The sequence below is a fragment of the Carassius auratus genome, unplaced genomic scaffold (genome assembly GCF_003368295.1).
Source record: "Carassius auratus strain Wakin unplaced genomic scaffold, ASM336829v1 scaf_tig00216070, whole genome shotgun sequence".
In the NCBI taxonomy this organism is placed as follows: Eukaryota; Metazoa; Chordata; class Actinopteri; order Cypriniformes; family Cyprinidae; genus Carassius; species Carassius auratus.
Window position 1 is genome coordinate 299,606 of NW_020528391.1, and position 27,513 is coordinate 327,118.

The following is a 27,513-nucleotide window of genomic DNA, read 5'->3' on the forward strand; positions in this document are numbered from 1 at the left end:
GTAAATTGATTAGTTTTTTATTGTTAAACAATTAGAATTGTTGTTACAACACACACTCTCCTCCAATTTTTAATTGTTCATGTTGAATGTTATTGAAATTAGATGGTGTTTGATTTAATCATATTTCTGAGTTTCTTATAATTTAAAAAGTTTTCAGTCAATGTTTGTATGTTTTTTTTTTTGTTTTTTTTTTTTGTCTTATGTATGTTAACTGAATTGAATTAATTAAATGCAAATAAAATACAGTTTTTTGCGTTGACAAATTGTGGAGTGGCGCAGTTCATCATATAGCGTGACACTATATAATTTGGTGTGACTTTCAGAATTGTGCCCGTAAAAATACTTTCTTAATTATAAATCATAAAAAAGTCAGTGGAACACAAGAGAAATAGTATCAGCAAGAGTCACAAGCATTTTCATAGATTTATATTTATTTCCACTTATTTACTCTTAAACATACCCGGGTATGTCACATAACCTGCTTTCTGGAATACCCCCCTGATGTGAGAGTTATGAGAGTTACCCGCTCCAATATGGCGGCGACGTTGACGTGCGGTCGAGCGGCCAATGAGGCGTCTACGAGAACCGCTCCAGTAGTGGGCGTGTTCGTTCATTATTTGGCTCTGCTCGGTTGTTCATCTTCAGTTCTCTCTTCACAGCAGTTCAGTCAGTGTACTGTTTGAGTAAATGAATTACTCAGCGATATTGGTTTATTTTAACTCAGAGGGAGTGTCAGTCATGTTAAAAAAGTTAACAGCTTAAGTCATTTGTGGATTAATGCGTATTAGAGACGCGAACCGTTTCAAACGATTCAGTTCGATTTGGTGAACTGGTTCAACCGGTTCACTAAGAAGAACCGGTTAAATTCAACGATTCGTTCGCGAACAGGACATCACCAACGTTACAAGTGACTTGTCGGTTTAACTCGAGCCCATCAGCAGCAGTAGCCCTGATTATTCATCCAGGACGCGGTCAAAAACAGCACCAATATGCGGAATTATTCTTGCCTTCTTTGGTTTTTATTGTTTGTGGAAGGTAAGTCAGATTTCTGCTCATTAATTTTACACTTTCGGTTTCGTTATAAACAGGAAACCCATAATGCGCATTTGTTCTTAGCCTTTTCATATTGTCATTTCCTGTGATTCTTAACATACACAATTACATTAATTTTATATAGAGTTGGTGATCACACTGTTAATATGACAGCAAACATTAAATGTGGGTGGGTAAATAGTTTGTGTGTGTGTGTGTTTACTGACGGCCTTTAGGCTAATACATCACCATCCGTGGAAACTGAAGACAGATAAACTTATTGGTTACTGTTTTGAGTTATAAAATATAATAATAATAATGGCCTATACGCAGACTTTCTTTTGGCCCTTAAAGGCCATCTTTCAATTTAATTGTATATACATATCCTCATATGACTTAATTTATACAGAATCTTATATGAAAATGTTAATTTAAAAAGAGATACATAAGAATACATATGTTTTACAACGCCCATGGGCAGAAATTAAGAAAAAAAGTGTATTCTAAACTACGCTCCAAAAAACCGCCTTTTCCCAGAGAACGTGTCATATGACGTAACGACAGCGCTGCCGCCATGTTTCTCAGTGTGGGTAGATCATGGGTGCCCAACCCGCCTGCACCTGGCGATCGACTGTCCTCCTGCGAAGTTTAGCTCCATTCCTAATCAAACACACCTGCCTTTAATTTTTAAGAGAGCCTGAAGACCTAATTAGTTGCGTGTGTTTGATTAGAATTGGAGCTGAACTCTGCAGGACAGTCGACCGCCAGAATTAGTGTTGAGCAGCACCCCTGGTTTACTCCGTCTGAGAGGTGGTAACAGAAAAGAGAGTTTGTCGTTATCATTATTATAGTAGGTTTTTGTAACAATGACTGTATTTACATGAACAGTATATTCCCGTCCTTACCGGAACACTAACTGCTTTCATACACGTACTCCGCAGTACATGCGAGCTCATTTACATAATCCGTCGGAATAGAGGGGAGTAGTATGACAGCCGGTCAATGGGAAGGCTAACGCAAGTGAAGTTCTGCTAAAAGGTGGCAGCCCCTACCCGACTTCAACTTCCGGTCGAGTTCCTTGCCCCCTGTGCTGAGTCCCAATTTGCATACTATCCGTCCTAAATAGTATGCGAAACTAGAATTGGTACGTCCCAAATCGTAGTATGTTGAAAATAGTATTCCAAAGATACCCGGATGGTCTACTATTTCCGGTTAGAATTCGAAGTGCAGATCAATGCACACTCTAAGTGCTAATATTGTCCACAACCCATTGCGTACGGGAGGGAGGAGCTTTGCGATGGCTTTGTGGTGATGTAAACATGGCAGCCGGGTGCAGCAGCGGAGATGCGCCCTCAGCTTTTAAGTGTAAGAATTCAAATGTTTAACCCTAATTAAAGTTATAATTTATTTCGTTACACACATTGCACATGAACGTCAGAACCAGTCGCCTCACAAACGACCTGCGTTTGGTTCTACGATGAAGCAGCCCTGCTTCCTCACTCCTCAACTTGGTAGAAGCACACATAGTAAAATGTATTGTGAAAAAAAACGATGAGAAAAAATGATGGGAATAGTAAATACAATTTTATTGGACATAAAGAATTAATGAAACGTTAACAGTTGTGGTGTGCGTAACTAGTCAACCACGTTGTCGTTCATGTTGCATGACGTCATCGAAGTATGTCCCAGGTGTGCATACTCTTTTGCTACACACTCAAAAGTATGTACTTTTCCCTCACAAAAAAGTACATACTTTTAGGTCGTAGTATAAGTAGGCGAATTGGGACTCAGCACTGGTTTTCCCCCACGGGCTAAATTCACATCACGTGACGGGGCGTTCCCGGGGCGTTCCCAGACCAACCGTCTGTATCTATGCTCGGAATTCCAGCTGGTCGGTTATGTTGTTCAGATATACGGCCCAAACGCTTGACATCTGCAGAAGCAGAACATGCGGACACAGGTCTGAAAGCAGTTACTGATTAAAAATCAGCTAGCAATTTCTAAAAAATTTCACGATAAACTATGTTGTGCAGAAATGCGCAGCATTTCCATCCCTGTCCAGACTAGCTGACCGTCACAGATGTAAGCCTACACCCTACAGCATTTATTTAAAATCTGGGATCTAAATGAAACATTTTAAGACACAAGTTGCTGGCATATATGGTGACAATCTACATGGATTCTTGAAAAACAACAAAATCGATAGCAATATTGCTAAATATGATTTATTAAAGATACTGCAGTGTGATAAACATGGAGACAACATTAGCCACAATTAGCTATAGCCTGTGGTCACTCCACCGATTCTCCTCACACCACAACTCTTATCTCTATCCTCTGTCCATTTACCCTTCCCCTTAACTCTGCCTGACCCCTCTCTCGCCTAGGCGGCTCTTAATAATACGGCAATGGCCCATAGTAAGAGTTGGCATTAACCCCAACTGCAACCTCTTCACTGTCTGACTCAATTACGAAGAGATGAGATTTACTGGCCGTAGCATCACTTCCGATCAGAGCGTTTTTGACAGTGGAAGTAATTTTTATTTAAAAAACTTTTTTAATGCACATTTATGATTAATTTCTTCAAGAAAATTTAGTTCCTACACAGGGATCTTCAACTTGAAATATGGGCTTTAAAAAAGTTTAATGAGTTATTGTCAGTCAGTTTAGGTGCGTCTCAAATCTAAAAAGGCACAGGGTGCACATAGGCATACCTCTCACTTACTTTATGGAATAAAGTAAACAGATGCATACTATATTACGATAGTATAATTACAGAATACACAATGTATTACACAACTAAGGTTTTTTTATTGTATTATTATCATTATCACCCTCTAGATGCACGTAGTATAACAAAATCAATTTTCTAACTGAAAGTCTGTAGAGAGCCATGAGTCATCAACATGTATGAATAAGATTAAGGAAAATATAAATTCCAATAACTAAACAATCAATAATTTGGTTTAACAAAAGTAATGATAAAAATAATAATTATTATTATTTAATTGCATGATTTAACAGTTAAATGTTACATTTATGAATAGATTCTGAAAAGTAACAATGGGCACCAGGACTGAAGCAAAAAAGTGCTTATATTATAATCATACTTGAGTTTAAAAACACATGTTTTAGATTTAGAAAAAAATAAAAATAAAATAACCCACAAACAATGTAACACAATGAGCAATGTAAAAAGATGTAAAAAGAAGTATTGTGTATTCAACCTTTGTGCTGTATTCTCTGTTGACAATTTGACATGCAGTTTTCTTACATTACACTTTGTCCACCCTGTTTGTTGTAGGCCTACCCACTTAAAGTCCTCATTAAATCAAAAATGCACTGTTTACATTGTTAGTGCACATTGCTAGTCTTGAGGTAAATAATTAATCCATGCAAATTAATCCACTGAAAAAATAATCCACTGTTTTGGTAACTTCAGAAAATTTGCTTCCACTCTGATGACGTCAGTTTGACTGCTTGGGCAGAGCATCCAGAACATCCTCCCCTCTAACTGTTAGTTTGCTGAGTAGGGATATGCTGGTATCAAATTTTCATGCTGTGATTAATTGCTAATGCTTTTATCAAGGTATATGGTATTCAGTGTTGTGGGTAACGCGTTACAAAGTAACGCGTTAGAGTACTCTAATTACTTTTTCCCTGAAATGTGTAACTTAACGCGTTAGTTTCGTGCGTAAGTAATCAGTAACTTCGTTATTTTTTTAAAAAAAGTAATCCGTTATTTTAAGGAAAGGAAAATCCCGACTGCAGCCTGCTTTTTGTCAGACAGTAGGCCTAGGTCTACTGTGCCAGCTGCGGATGTATCAGCGGAGCCGAAGCTCTGTGATCGTAAAGTCAATGGCTGTGATGCGTCTGTGCCCTGCGCCTGACCCTGTGTGTGTGTGTGCGTTTTTTTTTTTTTCGAACTCCCGGCAAGATAGCAGAGAGGACAGCGTTTGGTTTATGGAAGTACGCACATTATTTTCAATTTGTCAACGAAAAAGAAAAGAACATAACGGTAAAATGCACACTCTGCTTTGGTGAAAAGCTTCTGTCGACTGCCAAAAATTATACCTCAAATTTAACGCTACGTTTTAATCACTACTTTGAAGAGTAAATGTAAAAGGACTGTGTTAAAGCGAATTTAGGCTTGTGACTGTGAGTGACACTTTAATAACAATTAGTTCGGCTATCAAGCGATTTGTCATTTGCCTGTGTGGCAGTGAAGGATTTAATTCGGTTTGTTATGATTTTTGTTTGACAGGCAGCTGTTAATTTCTGTTAGATCATTGGCTGGCTGGTTGTTCATCATTTCTAAATTGATTTAAATCTGCAAGCCTGTTTAAGGTTGTGTTTACAAGTAAGCATACTTGTACTTTGATAACTGCATTATTTAAAGTTAAAGAAAAATCAGGAGTTATCTTGTGGTGCTCATAATATACAGTAGCCTAGGCCTCCCGGGCTGGGTAACGTTAGGTGCGAATTTTGATTAATAATATGTTCTGTGATAATAAATAAATAAAACGCCATGTGGAATAGCCTATTGCTGACTGTCTTTCCTGTTATTGTTATCCTGAAGTGTTAATTTAGTCGGATGACTGACGTTATTCATTGTCGGGAGTCACGACTTCTAGGTGCATTTAAAGGGACCGGGGGCTGTGTCTGTCATGTGTGAGCCGCTGCAAACGGCTTTTAATTTTTGGTAACGCATGAGTACTCTAACGCGTTACTTTTATGAATAGGTAACGCTGTATCATAACTGATTACTTTTAATTGATGGTAACGTTGTAACCTAACTAACTACTTTCCAAAGTAACTATACCCAACACTGATGGTATTATCACGATATTGAAATGTAGTTTTAAAAAAGTGGTCATAATACAGTAGAAATGATTTAATAACTTTTTCTTGTAACAAAAATAACTAAACAATAAAGCAATACAGAAAAATATATATAAAGTTTTACACAGATTAAAGTGCAAAAGACCTATAAAGACCAATAGGTCTTTTATCTCTTTAAAATAAGACCTTATTAGTTAACCTTAGTTAATGCATTAACATTCACAATGTGCAAGAACTACATTTGCTACAGAAGTTATTATTTGTTAAAAAAAAATACAATTCTTAGTTCATGTTAGTTCATTAAATAACACAGCTGCAACTTTCGATTTTAACAATGTGTTATTAAATATCATAATACCTAATATTAAAGGGGGGGGGGGTGAAATGCTCGTTTTCACTCAATATCCTGTTAATCTTGAGTACCTATAGAGTAGTACTGCATCCTTCATAACTCCAAAAAGTCTTTAGTTTTATTATATTCATAAGAGAAAGATAGTCTGTACCGATTTTTCCCGGAAAAACACGACCGGCTGGAGGCGTGCTGTGTGGGGGCGGAGCTAAAGAATCACGAGCGCGAGTAAGCTTTTGCGTTGAGAGCGTTTGGAAGCTGTGACATTACCGTGAAGAAAAAACCATCCAAAACAAACCATGGCTTACAGTCAGATTCAGCCGTTTATTTATGATCCAGAATCAGATCCCGAGGCTGAAACTGAACGAGAGCAGCAGCAGCAACTACTCGCTCCGAGCGGGGCTCGAACCCGGGTCTCCGGCATGGGAGGGGACGCACTAACAAAGAGGCAGAGATATTTGAAGCAGTTTTACTCACCGCATGTGGTTCCAACACACGATCGTGACCCTTTTTCCTTGGGATTGCATCATCCTTAAGAAATAAACGATGTGCAAATCCGTCGTCAAACTGGGCCTTGTGAACAAACATCTTCGAAATGCAGGGAACAAACACAAACACTTGCACAACTCCGTTGATGCTCTGTAAAAATAAACTCCATCCACTGGTCCCTTAATGCCGTTTTTTTTCACTTCTTTTGTGACTTTTCGCGACGCTCTCGCTCTGATCAGTGAACGTCTGAATTTAAATTAACGATCAATTAATCGATTAATCGTTGACCATAATGCTGCAAAATGCGTCTATTGCATGCACGCAGCCACAGGCATGACAGGATTTTCAAAATCCACACACACACACACACACACACACACACACACACACACACACAAAACGCTTTCTCACTTGAATTAATGGGGTTTTAGGCTGAATAAAATGCTAGTACAAGGATTATAAAATGAATAGATGTGATTATGATAATTTGATAAAATGAAGAGAGTGTGTCGTACGTTTGAGATCATTTTACTTTGTTGACTGTTTTCTGGCACGGAGACCGCTGAACGCACCTCTTTAAATGGTTTTGTGGTTCTTGTTGTATTTTAAAACACAATTGCAATGTTGTGGATTTTTGTTTATATTATTTATAATGTAAACTACTTAACACACATTCACACATAGATGGAAAAGATGATCCTCTTTATATGAGCAAAAACGTCATTGGCATAACAGCAGAGTGGATCGGTATACTACGCTCTATTTAAACTGACCAATGTAACCTTTTAAATGTTTAGTTGACTGTATTTTATTTTGATAATGAAAAGACTGGGATGTAAGTTTGAATCACTACAATATACGTATGCGCCAGACTCCGAGACATAAAAAAACACAAAACTTTCGCAAAAGTGTTTACTTTCATTTGTGCACACTCCCAATAAAAAACAGAAGATTTGTGCTCTTATAGGGTTAGGAAAATGTTAGATCGTGACCATGGCTCTGGATGCCGTTTGAGATATAGCCTTCATTTATGTGGCTTTGTTCTGGTTTGCCGGTTTCTTTTCCTAAATCTTCACAGTCTAACCCTCTAATTTTGCAGGTTTATTTTATTATTTTTCACTTTTAATCTCATCTCTTTTATTGTGTGTGGTAGGGAAATTAAAGATTACATGAATTAATAATTTGTTCGATTTATTAATTTATTCCTTTATTTCAGTTAACCCATGGGTTATTTTGGGAACAAAATTAATGAAACATGGACAATTGCCACAAATGAATAAGTCGTAGGAACGAAATAACAAGTTGTAGGAATTAATAGTCTATCTACCTGTCCTGTCACTGTGTCCCGCAGCCCTGCAAAGCGCATTTATCTGATGAAATTACTTAGTTATTACATTTCTATTGCTTTTCAAGTTGAATTACTTTTGTTTTGCTTCTATTTCAATGTACTTTTAAAGTTTAAATCACATTAAAAGCTTAATTAGTAAATTAATGATGATGCATTTATATATGGTCACCGTCACTCACAGCCGCTCGCACGTGTTTTGTGCATGAGTCTCGTGTGGCCCAACATTAAATCGGTTGACAGCCTTAATCGATTGCATCTCTTATCGACAATTAATCGATCATCGATTAATCGTTGACATCCCTAGCTTTCATTCAGCGCGTCTCTCATGTGTTCCCCCATGTGCTTCTCATGCGTGCTTGTTTACATCAGAGTGCACCAAAGTCTTTCAAGAAGCACACAGCAGTGTTGTGCATTTTTACCAGTTGATGGGAAAATTATTCTTAAAATGTATTCCAAATTCGGAATAATTTGTCATATTCAATTATTCACGGTATTTAGAAGTGCCCATGATAACAATATTGTGCATATTCATTACCGTGATATATCACATTACCGAATATGAAATATGAATTAAATTCATATGAAATTTAAACATTTCTGGCCTCACCCCTGCTGTGTAGTAGGGATGCATGTGATTTTGGATGCATCCTAAGAATTTAATTAGGGGGTCATATCTTTATTATGATTGGTTGATCCGGAACCAATTAGAGATCAGGTATTACTCCTATTCATAAAATTTAGATCTGCTGTGCTCATGTTACATCATATTTATTTTTATGTGTGTTTTAAAGCATTGAGAAGTAAAACCAATCAAATGTGATTCCGTTAAGCTTATGAATACATTGACAATCAGATGCCTTTGGATTACTCATTGCTGAAATGCTAGGGTTTTGTTCAGTGTGTGCGCTCTCTGACTGAATTCTGCTCTCTTGTGAATTCTCTCATCATACAAAAAAGTTCTGTTCAATGTATGATGTAAAGTAATAGATTGATTTCACAGTGTAGACAGCTTTACTGATTAAGTTACTCAGCCTAGACTTTAGTCGGTGATAATATTCTTTGATAATGTAAATTTTCTTTGCAAGCTTTCTGTATATCATTTATTCACTGTTTTAATAGCAGTATGAATGAAAGCATTATAATTACTTATTTAAAAAAGGTAGCCTACCGAAAAAAATGAAAACAATGTTCGTAGTTGGTGACTACTATATTTTAAGTAACAGTAGGGCCATGGCAGAGCAGTAGTGGTACACACTTGATCTGGATTCTTCAATTCATAAAAAAAAAAAAAAAAAAAAAAAAAAACAGAGCACACTTGAGAGGTATAATGAAAAAGACTGTGATACTGTAAATTTACTGTACAATATAACATCTTTTTATAATTTTTTTTTCACCAGGTATATCTAGTGATGCGTTGGAGGTGACTGTGGGAGATAATGTCACTCTAAAAAGCTCTTCTGGAGTAACGAGTGAAGATCAGATACTGTGGAAGTTTGAAGGCTCCATCATAGTTAAAGTAGAGGAAGCAAAAGGAATCAACGATTTTTCTGAAGATGAGAAATTCAAAGACAGGTTGAAACTGGACAAACAGAATGGATCTCTAACCATAACAAATATCGAATTTAAACATGCTGGAAATTATCAACTAGATATCAGTGGGAAAGCATCTATTAAACCCCAAACATTCAGTGTCACTGTCCGTGGTGAGTAACTCAAGTCATACATTACAGTGTTTATAAGTGAATTAAAATCTGCATTGATTGTCTGAGAACAATTTAGATCTGTAGAAAGATCCCATGTTTTATCTTTGAATACCTGTTGTTTGTCTGTACACATATTGTTACAAAGCAGCTATACAGAGAACAGTGTCTCATTAACACTCAGATAGCAAACGAAGGTGCAGTGATAAGGAAAAAAAGATGTTTGAACAGAATGAGTAAGAAGTATCAATAGCTGGAGAGGCTGACCATCCTCAATCTGGCACATTTTTTAATAAAACTTTACAAGCATTTATGTATTCACATACACAATTTACATTTAATCCAGGCACACTGTATTGATGGTAATATTCACAAATTATTTTATGTTCAAAACAAATGGCACCATGTTATTATGAAACATATAATGATTCTGAATTACAGAAAAATAACTAAATAAGATCAAAAGTGACTGTTTGAACAAAAAAGGTTCTTTAATTTAATTAATATTTTATTACAAATTATATTATCAGCATAATAATTTTAATGAAGAGAAGAACTGAAAAAATAAACAAGAATGTCTTAGTATTTGGGAAGTCTCTTCATTGCTTTAATGACAGCCGCTGTAGCTACATAAACTAAACCTAAAAATCATATTCTCCAGCATTATTTGTTATGATCATAAAAGAAGAGCTTCAGTTAATTATTCTGACATGTTCACTATGCATTTTAAATCAAGAAACACTGTTTCCAGGCTTAAATCAGATTTTGAGTTTTCAGTATGATCTCACTATATACAACTGACAACTTTATAAGACTACTGTGTTTTAAACTGTTTGTTTGTTCTCCTTATGTTTGTTGTTGAAACAGATGTTAAGTCAGAGTCAAAGAAAGAGGGAGATTATTTCTCTCTATCAACTGATGTTAAAGGACAAAAAGGCAATCTGATACTTTGGAAGTTTAACGGTCAAGTCATCCCCACTGATCACTTAACCATTTAACTGTCGCCCCACTAGTTGAGCTCAAACCCAAACACGACATAAACAAACTAAAACAGTTACAGTTCATGAACCCTCTGGACTACAGACATAACTGAGGGCTCTTTAGAAAGATGATAGTTGTGGGTTTGCCATTCATATATGAAAATCATTTATGCCAATATAGACTAAAAGTCAGAGATGTTTAAATATTTAGAGAAAGTAATAATCAATTTATTTGCATACATTTTTAATAAAAATAAATATATGAAACCATGTTAGAGAAACTAAAAATTTACTTAAGTTAAAGCTATAAGTCGTAACTAGTTATCATTTAAATTTGAGGATAGGGCCACTAAAAATTTGGTTTCTGTTAAACTTTTTTTCTATAACAATGTGAATATTAAAAAATGGAACTTGGAGACATCAAGTGGCAACTGGTAATAAATATAAGGTAAAACACAACTAAACTGAAACACATTTACACTAAACATAATTGTGGTAGCTGTAAATTATGAAAATTTAAACAGTCAAACTTTGTCTGAAAATTTGAAGGCACAATAGCATAAGTTACAAACTGACTGGAGGTTTATGTGGTAAAGCTTTACCACATAATTCCTGATTAACCATTGTCAATTTATGCTCAAAGTTTTGATCCATATGTGCAAACCTGTGATTCCGGAATTTTACTTGTCCTCCACACTTGACACATTGACATGTTTGCATTTTGACAGATAAATACTCTCACCTGATCTGTTTTGAATGACAATCCAAACCAGTCTGGCATAATGACATTTGTCCTAACCAACAGAGTTTGTGCTGGGACAGTCAGTTTAGCAAGAGTGGCAAGACAGTGTCCAAATTCACAATGTTGATCAAATATAAGCCAGTGTTGATCAAAAATACCAGTATATTCTACGACTTCTGCTATGATTGTGAAGTGGACATCCAAATGATATTTTACAATACCATGAAACCTTGGGGGAAAAAATGTGTACATGGCGGGGAAGAGTGACACAAATGCCACTGTAGGTCACATGATGATCCCAAAATGTCATAAAATGTCATAGTATTTCCAGATTGTATTCATACAACACACATTCACACTTAATAGAGCACACCTTTTACCAGGCAAGAAGCAAATTGTTATTAAAATGTAGTGCCTAATCTGATGGGTACTCTTATTTTGGACACTTCTACTCAGTCTCAGGTGAGAAGTGTTCAGGAATTATTATTATTATTTTTTTTCTGTTTGTTGATGCTAGTGGTGTATAAATTACAAAGTGTAACTTCGGTAGGAGTATACATATTCAAATATACATGCTTAATACTAAGATAATATTTAGGTAAACAAAATCAAAATCAAACAAAATGTTCTAAATATATGCTTTAACACATGCACAAGTGAAATACAAACTAGTTATGTAATCTCTGTAATCTTTTTATTGGCTATATTTTTCTTCCATCAAAATTTCACATTGAGTGTGTGCAGATTATAGTTTGTGGATATTAAGGGACCACAACAGCTGGTGGCACTGTTAGAATGTTCTGAATTATTTAATCAGCTCTGCAGAATGATTGCTAGTGAAGAGTTTTTCTGTTTGGAAGACTCTAGCAAATGTAATAGTTGTGTGTTTTACTTCAGAAACAACTTGCATAATTTATAGGAAGTATAAATATAATTTTATTTGAAGAAATATTATGTAAACAAAGCAGTGTTCCTCTCAGTTTCTCTTGAAATATAACTGTTTAGACTATAAAAACAGATTTGTTCTGGATTATTGCCATAAAATGTACACCTATGTGTGCATTATTGAATTCATCTCTCATCGTCTCTCAACAAAAACAGTTCACAACTTACTATTACGATATCACGTATAATGATGAGATTTTATTGATACCAATAAAAAAGGTGTTGTCACTGTGACATTAGGATCATAAATTTCAATCCTTGAGCTTTTGAACTTTTGAATGATGTATCCTTTGTCAATATTAATTAGAGCTATGATAGTAAAACCATGTCGTAAATGTAAACATAAATTTATGAACCAGCTGTGGGTTCAAGCAAGTTAAAGGATTAAACGGCACTAAATGGAGCAATATAAAAGTGTCTGAGGATACTGGAAACCTTAGCTTTGAAAACATCCAAATCAATCAGACTGGAATTTACGAAGTGGAGATCAACACCAGCAATTTGTTCTTACACAGGAAATTCAATATTACTGTTGGTGAGTAGCTCAAGCGTTCTATAATGTTATTCTATTTATAATATTTAAACTGTGTTTACTCTAGTTATTAGTTTAGATGCTCAAATGAACACATTAATTTTATGCATTTCATTAAATTGTATTTTTAACAAATTTTTATTTTTAACTATTTTACTTTTTATTTTCAGAATTTTTATTTTTAATTGAAATCTTTTGGTAGAAATTGTTTTGGGGTGCACCTCAAAAGGACAGAAAGGCACTTTAACATTCCTCAAAAACTTAAACAAGGACATTTATTGCCCCATATTTTGAATAATAGGGGCGTTCTTAATAAGTGTGTTTTTGTTTGTTTTTGCCAGTTTCCCTTTCAATATTTCCCTGCAGAGGGCCAAGCATTTGGTCTGTGCCTTGCACCATGCTCATGCTTGTGGTAGCATGCAGGGTCCTGACACTAAAAGATGTTACTAAATATTTTGACAAATAAATTTATATAAAAGTAAATATGCATATAATGATTGTACACTGAAAAAAAGTTTCTGTGGTGAAGTAAATACTATGGAATAAACAAAAGCTAGATTGGGAAAGAATTAGAAAAATAACTTAGTTAAGTAGATTTACTTAATTTCCAAATGTGTTAAATTTACTTGAAAAATGCTTGTGCAAAAACTTGCCAAATAAAAATTAAGTAAATTTACTTATTACTTTTTTCAGTGTAGTTCAATATTAGTGCTCATTTCAGGTTTGTAAAAATTTAAGTGAACTTATTCTGCAGGTTAATTTTACTTGAAATTATGTTTACAAGGATTCTTTGAGTAAGTTTCAAAGTAATAAAACTAAGTAAAACCTACTCAACTTTCTTTTACTGTGTTTTCATCATGCTCTTGGGTGTGAATAACCAATAAGGTTTCATTTTTCATTGTTTTCTAGTTGGTATTTATGCTGTGTTATGTACTTATGTACTATGTGCTACAGTGTTTCAGTAAAATTTAACTTAAGTAGATTTTACTTAATTTCATAATTATAATATATAACATATAAACATATAACAGTGTGTAATACACTTCTTTATTTGCTGCTTAAAGGCCAACTTTGTAAAAGATTGCATTTAAAGTACATTTTCAACATTTATTTCTTAGTTTAGTGCAACAAAACTAGACTTTGTGCTATGTAACTGGTTGCCATCACAATTTCAAGTGCTTGCTGCTCTCTGTAGTCATAGTAAAATCACTTCAGTATTATATATGGAGTTACACAGAGTGTGAATATGTAGATTTACTATAGAAATATTTGATTAAAATTTGCACAGTGGTGCCCCATAGTTGTCTAGTGTTTCTAAATTTTTCGCATACATGTTATAATATTTTTTTTTTATGTTGTAGACCATGAAATAGCAATTGATTTACAGTTGAGATGCAGGTTTTCACAAAAATGAAATTAAAGATAAAATAAGATATCTCATAATTGATCATTTAAACCATGTTTAATGTCAGTCTGAAGTATAAATTAATATACTGATCAGCTGGAGTTTCACATTAGTCTAAACAAAATCTGCAGACAGGATTATTGAAAATACAAATTCATTCTCTGCCAGTAGGAGGCGCTTTTGGGATGGCATAAATAGCATTTTCCCCTGGTAACACTGATCATAAACACTACTTCAGATAAAATGAAAACACCACCAAAACATTTCTGAAGACATTCGGTTCCCTTCAGATATTCATTCATGTAAAAACTTGAATTAGTGAAAAGTCTACTGATAGTCGCCAGTATAACCCACGCTTAATCTTCTTTATCACTTTTCGATATATTTTTAATTTTGCAGCAGAAAACAATCAAACGTTTTGACAGTAAGTTTTCTGCAGTGAATCATACAGCGACATTCCCTACAAGAGTTCTTAAAGAGATGAAGTCCAAAGATCACCCAGTGAAAAGTCACATAACAGGTGTTACAGATAACAAACTTAACTGACCAATAAATCAAGTAATTTCAGGACAAACGGATAATTACAAAACATTCATCACATTAAAAAAAAAAACATATAAAAAATAACATACATAGTTATCTTAACTACAAATATAAATAAAACTTTGTGTGTGTGTGGGGGGGGGGGGGGTCATCAGTAAGATTCCGTGGCGTAGATCAGTGGTTCCCAATCCTGGTCCTGGAGAACCCCCAACACTGCATGATTTTGGTGTCTCTCTTATCTGACACACACATTTGAGGTCTTGGAGTCTTCACTAATTAGCTGATGAGTTGAATCAGGTGTGTTTGAATGGGGAGACATCTAAAATTTGCAATGTTGGGGGTTCTCCAGGACCAGGATTGGGAACCACTGCCATAGACGATAAAGCATGTGACAAACTCCTTTTGACGCAATCGACCTGGGTTCAAATCTGCCTTATGGCAAACTTTTTTTACTCCCTTTTAAAATTTCAGATCACATCAGAAAAGCTTTTATTTAAAAAAAAATGTAAGAAATAATCAAAAAGTTGAAAATAAAGTATTGGGTAGGGTTAAGGAAGGTCTAGGTTTTATGCCCCAATAAGGTAATTTAAATTAACTCAATACATTTATTTAAATTAAATCAATAATTTATTATTGCATACTGTTTTATAATGTATTACAATACTGAGGTGCAGATAATTGCCACTATTTGCAATAAGTAATTAGCAGAATAGCCTGCTGTTTTAACATAGTATAAAATAAAATCTAGTAGAATCTAGCATATCTCAAAACAATACTGCTATTTTCACTTCGTGTAAATAGGCTCTATCGTGCAAAATTTCCCAGTGGCAACTACTAGTACAGACCCTCTCATCTCACAAAAATATGACAATCTCTGACAAGCTATACAGCAAGTGAATTACAGCCACACTTCTCGCCTCACTAATAAACATGCTGAAAATAATCCACAACAAACATGTCTGTCTGTCAAAACAATCTCATCTAATCTTGACAACAACAACAATAACGTCTGGCAGGGGTGTCACAAGACTTTAATTGTGGTTCATGATAAAACTTGAAATTCACTATTGCAGTGGTTTTCAACCTGTGGGCCGGTGGTATTGCAGATGGGCCACCAATTACTATTAAAAGAAATAATAATATTGTTATTATATATGTAAAAATGTTTAAGTCATAACATCATTTCATATATATAATTAAATAAAAACAATATTAAAATGCAACTTATTTTCTGTTTATTCATTTTGGTTTACATTCTTGCACTTGGAGTGGGCATTATTTTAAATTGTGGCTAAAATAGCTTGGTAACAGTTTTCATAAATTAAAATAAGTCTAGTTTGCAGCACACTTGCAATACAATCAGTGCCCTCATGTCAAAGTTACTTATGAACTTCTAAGTTAATATGGATCATCTCATGTCCCCGTTTAACTAAATTAGCATTCCAACCATGGGTTGCATATTAAAGGGCAATTTCAAGTTTTCCTTTCTCTTTGGAGTGTTACAAGCTGTTTGTGAATAGATAAGAACCCTAAAGTTTAAAAGACTAAAGTCTCAAATCCAGAGATATTCTTTATAAAAGTTTAGACTCGTCCACGCCCCCCTAACATGCCTCTTTTAAACACACCTCCACATGTCTACATAACTGTGTGGGACGATTTGCATAACACCGCCCAAATGTGCATGCAAAGAAAGAAAGCCTAACTTTGATTCTCGCTGTAGCTGTCACACTGTGTGTTTCATTGTGAAAGCGAAACTACTTAATTTGGCCTTTCAAAAAAGAAAACAACTAGAATTCAGTGGTTAAGTTGTATTTACAACAATTTTCCAGAACAGTTCAACCCAAATATTAGAGTGTGTGCACTGTGCACAACATTTTATGGAGGACTGTTTCCTGGGAGAGTAGCCTGCAATGCCTCTGTGCACAAAGGCTGTTTCTATAAAGTGGGACAGTTCCAACTTCATAAGGACAGTCTGGTGCTTCTGACTCACAGTCTGTAAGTACGTTTTCATATTTAAAGAATTTGCCACTGATGATTCAAATGCAAGTTTTGAGCAATTTAGAGTAGCGCTTGTTCTTGTTGTTTCTCTAATCACAAATGCAGACATGGTTTAATGTTTACTCGGTGTGATATGCAATGTGTAATTGCTGTTATGCAAATGTTCTATGCAGTTCCTGAGGATACTTTTTTCGATACCATATGTTTTAAAATCCATTTCAACATCAACACAAATAGATTAAACACAAAACTTTTATTTTTCACTTTAATTAAAATAAATTCTGGTAACAATTCACACTCAGGATAACAATATTAATACAACTGGTTGTGCTTTTTGGATAGGGGAGTGCCAGCAGACACTCAGGATTGGTATCAATCCTAACTTGGACAAAAATAACAAAAATAGTGAACATTTTATAAATAAATAAACAAATGATATGGTGTACAGGCTAATATTGAACCAACTAAAATGCAAAGGAATGTAAAAAAAAAACCTTTTTAGTGCAAAATCAAACTGCATTTGTGGGTTAAAGAACATTTCATGACTTCTCAGACAACTGTACATTTGTGGCTACTGTGGGTTAATTTTAAACACTATCGTTAACTCATATTTACCATAGTAAAATCATGGTACATTTTCTATAGTTTACAATTAACCCACAGTAGCCACAAATGTACAGTTGTCTGAGAAGTCATGAAATGTTCTTTAATATCATGAACCATGAAATGTAGTCATCGTTCTGCAATGGTTTATTTTCATAATAGATAAACACAGGTCACAAGTTAACACAGTCACATTTCCCTGATTCAGCAGCTGCACGATGTGAAGCTGAGAGTCTTGTCTTGAATCCAGAGACCTGGAGCTGATTCGGTGTAGATCGGTAGCTCGGTAGTTCGTGACTGTCGTCTTGTGGCACGCCGTCTTTTAGCGCGTGTTCGATACCCGCGCCAACACAGACGTACTTTATTTTTATTTTTTTGTTTATCCTTCCTACTTCAGCCGCGAAACGGGTGATCCTACTAATAACTTGTAATCTTTACAAGAATATCAGAGCCATGCAATGAGCATGTCTGCATTTATTAGACACTTAATATCACGTCAGTTTGTGCTTTCAGAATCGCTGAATCTGCTGCCGTCGTTCCAGCACATCTGCAGCGGAGACCTAAACCAGGAAGTTGGTCACCAGATAACACGGTAACCAGTTAAACCGTAACACCGGCTTTGGTTGCAATACTTTTTAGACCTCTTTGGCATTGTAAAACGGAAACGTTTTGAGAACTGCGATTATGTGACTGCGAGTATCTTCAGAAATCCTCCCTGTCATGTGGTGGTGGACAGCCAATGACGGCAAATTTAGGTCCACATTCATGTATGCTAAAAGCTCACACAGACACAGCCGCTTGGCAAAAAAAAAAAAAAAAATGCTGCTTGGCTTCTGGAACCGAAATTTGGCACCAAAAGATAAACAATTTTTTGATACTCATAGTATCGAAGTTTTTTGTTCGATACCATAAAGGCATCGAAGTTTGGTACCAAACCCTACTCATGCATTCATCTAGTAGAGGTACAATGTGGTAAATTTGTGTATTTGATGTAATGTTATGTAAATTCATTTATTTTTCTTTAAAGAGCCACACAGATGGGAAATCAAAAATTACATGTATTACAGTGTATGATGTAGCTGTCCATCAGTGTAAACAATGTGCAAAGTAATTAAACCAAAAAGTACACGATTTATAAAGTTATTGGCTTCTAAAGTAAGGAGTCGACTCTGAATCGCTGAAACGAGTCGTTATAGATTTCAAATCTTTTGCCCATGGCATATGTACGTCACTAGGAACACTTTGCATAATAATCTCCGCCTACCGTCTTGAGAGAAACGAAATCTGACCAGCCCCACCCCCCACACAGACGCTCTGGTTGGTGTGATAGCATCATGTCGAGGAGACAGTGTGTTTTTAATTGTAAAGGCAAGTTTGTTTTATTTTCACTGCCAAAGAATGAAGATCAGAAGAACCAATGGCTAAAATTCATTTTCACCACAATACCAGAGCAGTACAACAAATCCCTTTTGTTGTGTTCACAACATTTCACTGATGACTGCTTTTCTAATCTCGGTGAGTACAAGGCGGGATTTTCAAAGCGTTTGGCCATAAAAGATGGTTCATTACCAACTTTATTCAGACCAACAAGCATCTCCGAATCACAATGCGAAGTATGATTATGAAGTTATGTGTTTGTTTTCTCCCGAGCGTCTTATCAGTATGTGTGCTGTCTGCAGCCTGTCTGCACTGATCTTCGTTTACAAAAAGTCATTAAAATGAAGTGTAATTCCGTGAATACTCAACGAAGAGACATGAGAGAGATATCTATAGAAAGCTTGACATTACTTTAAAACTACTTTAAAACTAAACAAGTGCTGCCGAAAACAGATATTCTGTGATAAAGTAATCCATATGAAAACAACGCGATGTCTGTTTTTCACATCTCCCTTCATTATATCAAATGTGACATCGCCCCCGCGCTGATCGCGCAATTCAGATTCAAACTGAAGCGCACGGCTTGAATACATCCACACAGAAGAAAAAGCAGCGAGACTGTTAAAGTTTTTTATTTTACTGTTTGCTTCGCGGTGAGAGGAATAAGACATAATTCACCCCAAACAGATGCTAACGCATTATTTACCGTGAAGTTGTGTGCAGAACAACCAATCAAAACTATGTCAGTTGACCAATCAGAACACAGTATGCAACCGAAAGGTGGGGTTTAAGGAAACTGAATCTTTTGAACAGCTTCGCGCGAACCGTTTTGGGATCTCTGAGAATTGAGGTAATTTTAAAATGATATTTTGACAAAATGACAATGTTTTTTAATCATGGATGGATTTAAACCTAATGTACAGGACTTATAAACAGTGATAGGAAGCTTAGAATTTTCATCTTACTTGCTCTTTAAATGGAAGGCGCAAGAATACGTCACTTTAGCAGAAATTAAGAAATAAATTGCATCTCCCCGCATGGACTGATGAGGAGCGGACGCATAACAAGGCTCTAAGAGTCTAATTTAAGTTTAAAATAAGTGTTGTCTCAAGTCAAAGGGGGACAGTAAAGAAGATTTAGTTAAACAAAGGACTCAAGATCCTCTTTTCATAACAAGCAGCCAACGAGGTCTCACTGCATGAACGAGATGAGCCAAAGAATTAAAATGCCCGTTTTAAGGAACCCACCTGTGTCTGTGTGTTGTTGTGAAGAGAGCTACACAATGCAACGCGCAAAAAGACAGTATAAGTCATTATTATCAGTAATTATGTCCATAAACAAATGCCTCGTTTGTAAAAATGAATAGAATGAATAAACTTTTAATAAACTACAAAACAGCGTGAGTAGTTTATTAAATCTGCATGCCTCACTCTGAGATATGCTCTGAGAACAGACACTGCACTAGTGATACAAAACACACAGGTCTGTTACGATCAATACTTTTAATTTAGACAAATTATTATTAGGCTGAGCTACTGTTCTTTTTTATTTTCTTTATCACTGACGTATTCTCAAGTATTTTCCAAGCAAAACAAGTGCACGTTTTTATCATGTGTACAATTACTGATTAGCGGATAAAAGCAGCTTTTTTTGTTCTTTTTTTTTTTTTTTTTTTTTTTTTTTTTACACCAACAAAATACTATAGATGTACTACTTACAGAACTTCAAACTTTACGTGCTGTTGTGATAGGTCTGTTTCAAATTGCATATCTGGCACACCACCCTTTACAACAAATTATGTGTTTTAGAAACACACGGTTATAACAACCAGAGAAAAGACCAAGACAGAAATCTAGGGCTGGGTACCGAACTTCGATGCCTTTATGGTATCGAACGAAAAACTTTGATACTATGAGTATCGAAAAATTATATATCTTTCGGTGCCAAATTTCGGTTCCAAAAGCCAAGCGGCTGTTTTTCTTTTTTTTTGCCAAGCGGCTGTGTCTGTGTGAGCTTGTAGCATATGTGCATGTAAGGACCCAAATTCGCCGTGATTGGCTGTCCACCACCACGTGACGTGACGGGATGGGGAGGATTTCTGAAAAAACTCGCTAGTTGTTTTTTTCTCAAAATGTTTCCGGCTACACTTTATTAAAGTCATGCCGAGTCAGCAATGTGCAACATATGCAATAATAGTATTGCAACCAAAGCCGGTGTTAATGATGCATTTGTCTGGATGAGTGTTTTGCCCTCCCTCTCTGTTTAGTTTGGTCTACTCTTTTGCGTATCTTGAAATGCCCCCTTTCACGTCATCTAAAAAAACAGAGAGAGAGAGACAGATTTATCCGGTACAGCGAATTTCGATACTCGAAAGATGAATTCATTCTCCGTACGCGCATTGTCTGAAATGCTGCTCACAGCGCGTGCTTTGAATTAGTGAGCGCAAGCTCTGAATGCGCGTGAATTGAATCAGCAATATTTAGAAACAAATGCAAACGATCGGCTATGATACGTTTCACCCCTTCAAGCGAGTGAACAACGCGAAGCAAGTGAAGTTAGGAATTTTACATCACCATCCCAGGAGGTGGGGTGGTTTTGCGAGCCCTGCACCTCAGATCTATTTGTGAAACACTGGTTTCCACACTGGTTTCGTTAAACAAAATAAATGATTATTTTAAAATATTGACTCAAAAGAATCATGGGTTGACTTATCTGATCATGAACTTGTATTACCGAGTCAAAGATGACCTACTATTGAACATCTCGAATGAATAAAGACTTCAAGTTCATCTGTAAAGCACATAAAGCTATTGTTTGAGTCTATTTCATGCATGATTCATATGGATCTGCTAACTGAATGCAAAGAGTGAGTTCTAGAAGAATGTTTGTGTCTTTATGAGCATGTATCGCTCACTTGGAGTCACTAAATGAACAGCTGTTGTTCTTTTTTTTTTTTCAACGGAGGATCAGTTGCCCTATTGGTTAAAATCCCCAAACTGTTTACTTAAATTTAAAATTAATAAATGACATAAAAACAGGTGCGTTTGCGTTATGATGTGGTGGGCTGCTGAGCGCCAGAAAGCCTGTGCAACTTCTTGGTCCCAGTCCGCCGCTGAATAGCACACCCCTATCCAAAAAGCACAACCAGTTGTATTAATATTGTTATCCTGAGTGTGAAGTGTTACCAGGATTTGCTTTAATTAAGGTGAAAAATAAAAGTTTTGTGTTGAAAGTATTAGTGCTGATGTTGAAATGTATTTCAAAACATATGGTATCGATAGAAGTATCGTTAGGAACCAGTATCGAAAGTGAGGTATCGAATTTGGCACCGGATCAAAAGATTTTGAACAATACCCAGCCCTACAGAAATCAAGGGTCAAGAGCCCAACTAAAGCAAACACTGATCTCTAACATGGTTACTTCGAATGAAACAATAAATCAACATCTAAACCTTAGTTCATTCTCAATAAGATCTTCTGTGGACGTCTGACAGAAATAAAGTCAGTCTGGTTATTAATAAGTGCAGCTGGTGATGCTGTTTGTGGGTTGTTTAATCAGATCTTGAGAGATTTCATGTATTTTATTTCAGTTGATTTCATCTAAGTCTGTGTCTGAAGTCAGTTGTAGTAGTTCTTGTGTTTCTCTTTTCTTCAGTGATTCTGTTTGTTAACAGCAGCTGTTCATCACTAATTCTTAATTACTTGAATGCAAAGTTTTAAAACTTACATGGTTTAAATTAAGGCAATCTATTTACTCAAACGGTTTAAGTTTACTTGTCGGGTTTTACAGTGTAATAAGAGTTATAAAACAAACAAGATTCTGTTATTTAAAGTTTATGTGATTGGTTTTCATCAAAGTTATGAAAAAAATATTACATAATTTAAATTACATAAATCTTAAATTTGGGGTGAAATATTTCTGTGAGTGTAGTTTTGAGAAGCAACTGGGCAGGATTTGTTGTGAAAACCTGGCAACCCTGATCTGAACACACATGCTGGAGATATACTTCTAATTACAGGAGCGTTTTTTCTGAAGAGAGGTGCATGAAAATCGCATTCGATTTTTTGCACAGCCCTATAATAGCCTAATAGTGAGATCTACAGAGAATGATCAAAGAAATGCAAATACACGTACATGTTAGGTGTTTGTTTGTTCATTTAACTTGAAGCATTGCTGTGCACCGATCATTATATTACACCAAAGTACCAAGAGAGTGATTTGAATGCATAAGGAGCCATCTGCTCTGCTCTCTATAGCTCTTATGAATGTCAAACAATTATCGATCTGCACAGCACAAACAGCCAGTATCAGAATCTTTTAGGCAATATAAAAATCCTGGCAAGGACACGTCCTGGGAAAATGGTTCATATGGTCACCCTAGTATACAACTATAGTTGTAGGTTAACTATAGTTATTGGCTAAATGGGTTAACTTAAAACAGGGTTATATGAGTGGATGGGGGAAACAGCAGACAGGCTTATTGAAAATCCAATTTGATTCCCTGCCAGTAGGAGGCACCTTTAGAATGCCCATTTGCATGTCCATGGTTTTCTGATATCTATTAATTATTACATGACATGCAGGTAAACAAATACAATATTGTTCAGAGAAGAAGAGCTTACATTCACACACTAATGACTGTCTCTCTTTATCATTACAGTATCAGATCTTCACTCCGGTTATAGAGTGCTGATGTTTCTAGTGTTTGTTATAGATCAGACACATTCACACTAATGACTGTCTCTCTTTATCATTACAGCTCCAGCTCCACCTCCACCTCCACCTCCACCTCCAACTCCACCTCCATCAGGTGCTCCTTCAGGGATATGTGGTGCTGGTGTTGGTCTGGTAGTTTGGGTTGTAACTGTGTTTTTTCTGCAAGAAGTATAAACAACCAAGGCAAAGGTGTAAGTACCTCATACAAACCTTAAAGCAAGAGAAAAATGTGATATTTAGTTTTTAAAGGAAATACATTGGTAGAATTTTTTTTTTCCAATAAGTTGTAAATAATAATGTTTTAATTTTTAATGATTACTGTATAAAGAATAACAAAATATTTTTAGACAGAAGTATCTGACATGTATCTGAGAAACTCTATTTTGGATAAAACTTTCCCTAAATAAAGGCCCGTTCACACCAAGAACGATAACTATAAAAATATTGATATTAGCGTCCACACCAGCGAACGATATTGTTTGTGTATTCAAAGCGGACGCACGTCTGCTGCTTTAAATTCTCGAGTTCATTACAGCAGGATTGATTCTGATTGGTTGGCAATGTTTTTATCGTTCATCAGAAAAAAAATTGTTCTGAAAGTGATTCCAACGATATCGTTTCTCTGTGCCTTTATCGTTATAGTTGTGGTGTGGACTCCGCTATTCTTTAATATTGAGAACGATTTTTAGAACTATATTTTTATCGTTATCTTTATAGTTATCATGCTTGGTGTGAACGGGCTTTAACACACAAAAACAAAGCAAGTGCTTTACATGTCAGTCCAATTTTTCTTCATGTGTAAATGAGTCTTGTCTCTAACACTACCACGGGGTCAATTTTACCCGAAAACACTCAAGTCTCCCAGTCATTGACTTGTACTAAAATTATGTAATTTACAATTCAATGTTGTTAAAAATATAAAAACAACGGGACATTTATACCTATAAGCGTCAGTGGGTCTACGGATTCATGAGGCCTGCATTAAAAAGTATTGAACATAAAACAAATGGATGAAAATATAGTTAATGACTAGACATAATCATTTCATGACTCTAGACACTTCTTTGTGAAGACAGTGGCATAATACAGTGAAATTATATGTTCTTTAGCCATATAAATACAGTTGTAATGTACGTGGGTAAAATGTACCTGCTGGCGGTTCTAGTGTTAACCCTTGTGCATTGTTCAAATTCACTACACTTTCAGTATGTTCGGGATGAAAACATCCACTCAATTAAACTGCTGTGAAAATGTATCAGATACATTTTTTATTATAATTTTTTATTTTATTTTATTTTTGCATAAATCTATTAATCTCTCTCTCTCTCTTACACACAAACACTATAATTTACTGTTATACTCCATATAACTACATATACAAGCCAGAAACTAAGCCTTTTTTTTGCACAGGCCTATCTAAAGGGTTAATGGTCCACCTAGTGATCAACTGCACAAAAACTAAAAATGCATCAAAGCCAATCTTGTTACTAATTTTTGACATGCCCAAGACTGTGATGAAAGGTAAAAAAATATCCAGTCCACAATCACTTTTTATATTGAAAATAAGACATTTTGTGTGTTTTTGTTTTCCCAAATCATTTATAAACTTGGTAATTAAAGAGTTAAAATCTTGGATTGTTTTTAAACATTTGGTAGTTTTGATCAGGACTGAGGTTGATTAATAGATTTATGCAAAAAAATTAGAAATAAAATATTTATCTGATACATTATTACAGCAGTTTAATTCAGTGGCTGTTTTCATCCACGGACATAATGAAAGGGTAGTGAATTTGTCCACAGTGTATTGTTAAGTTTTGAAATGTTCAAAGCATTTTCCCAAAATATGTGTCAAAATAAGATTTGTCAACAAACAAATGGTCATTCCATTAGCTGAAACACAGAGAAAGTTGTGGCCAAAATAAGACAGTGGACGAAAATACAAATACTGTATACAAATACAAATAAAGAGTCTGTTATCTGTTTTTTTCCAGCTTTATCACAGAGAATCCTTCTCTTATAATATGCTTGTAACCTCTTGTTCTTCTCTTGTAATATTCTTCTATAATATTCTCTTTGTGATACATTGAAAGTGAAAGTGACGTGACATTCAGCCAAGTATGGTGACCCATACTCAGAATTCGTGCTCTGCATTTAACCCATCCAAAGTGCACACACACAGCAGTGAACACACACACACTGTAAACACACACCCAGAGCAGTTGGCCTTTATTGATTAACCTAGTAACATTTAAGAATTACATTTCTCAGAGACACTCTTGGTTCCCTTTAAAACACAGTTACTGTTAATGTATTGGTCATTTAAGAGAGCAGTTGACCAGCAACTGACCTAAAGCTTCATGGTTAAACACACAGTGTAATTGTTACAGAAGGACTCCTGACTATGTGTTGATTACACTCAGTATATCAGTGTTAATTTGGCATAATTGCACTACACTACACTTACATAACACTATTAATACTGTAATTTACCATTTTAAAATACCATGTTAAAGATTCTTTCTTTATTTTCCCACAGGTGCCAATGCTACGCATGAGAGCAACTTAATGCATGCTATGAAATGGGCAACTCTCAACAGCAGGAGTTTATAGTCACTATAACAGTATACACATGAACCGTATTTGAATTCAACCCATGTGTGCTTTTTAGATTTGAAACTAAGTGAGAATTTCATTTGTTTTGACATAATTAGAGAAATGTGCTTTCATTTATTTCACAGTTTGCTGATAACACATCTGTGTTTGACTTGTTTAGATTAATTTTGATGTACTCCAGGATTGATTATTGTTACACTTTTACATAGTTTAGCAGAAATATTATCATACTTAATGTGCAAATGCTTTTTTTTGTTCCATTGCTTTTCTTTTTCTTTCAATGAATAATTCATGCTTAAAAATGTTTAAATGATTGACTTCTGACACTTTTGACACCACATTTTTCCAAATGAATCCATTGTGGATGTGTAAAGTCACTATTTTCATCAAGAATGTAGTTTCTCTTAGTGGCACTCTGATGAAGAGTTACAAGTTGATCTTTGTCTAAAAATTTCATTAATTCAGCTTAATAATGATTGCAACATAAAACACATCAGAGTTTTTTTCAGTTGTCATCATTGTGTGCAAGTATTATGAGAAAAAAAATCTTGGTTTGCCCAAAATTGTGCTGTATGTTTGTGTTTCAAGTTGCATATTAAATGTAAATTTTAAATTTGAAACCGTAATACAGTATAAAACACCTGTCAATACCATAAACAGTATCAGAGAGAGATTGATCATTAGTGAAATGTGTAAATCACCTCCATCATTTCAGATCTCTGTAAGAAACAAACACGCTGTTTCTCATTAAATAAAGGACTTGTGTATGTGTAATAACGGAGGGTGATTTGTGTCTTTTATGGTCTTAGGATTTAATTTTATTTATTTTAAGTATACAAGAGCAACTGTGTAAACATATTTTGGCATATTACAGTCAATGAAAATGCACATTTATGAAATCAAATTAGTTTACCAAAATAGGTAAATAAATAACACCGATAAATTATTGCAACTGTGCATGCATGTTTTTTTTCAGTAGTTGCTCATGCTAGTATCAGTTTTACCAGTTTTTTTAAATAAACCATTTATTTAATTTAGAAAAGTTAACTTACTTAATTTAGAAATAACTAGTCGATTTAGAAGAAAAAATGCAATATGATGCAATATCCTAATGACCGCTAGACATTCTCATTTATTGTTCTTCTATCACTTCTTGTTTCATGCAACATCCTGTATAGCAGTTTGATAGCGTCTACTTCCGTAGAAAACGGCCTGTATGCTTGCCTTATTTGGAACTGATATAAAGGCCTATAAACCTCTAGTCTCCTTAACCATAAACAAGACCAGTGGAACTCATCT

At 35.2% G+C, this 27,513-nt stretch overlaps 1 protein-coding gene across 1 annotated transcript; it reads left to right on the plus strand.

Moving 5' to 3' along the window:
- Window positions 1–835: 835 nt before the first annotated feature.
- On the plus strand, window positions 836–12,981 carry LOC113097028 (uncharacterized). The gene is made up of 4 exons (XM_026262262.1): window positions 836–1,035; window positions 9,458–9,763; window positions 10,628–10,746; window positions 12,812–12,981. Exons 1-4 carry the CDS (start codon window positions 990–992, stop codon window positions 12,968–12,970), a joined length of 630 nt encoding a protein of 209 aa, XP_026118047.1. The 5' UTR covers window positions 836–989; the 3' UTR covers window positions 12,971–12,981.
- Window positions 12,982–27,513: the final 14,532 nt, after the last annotated feature.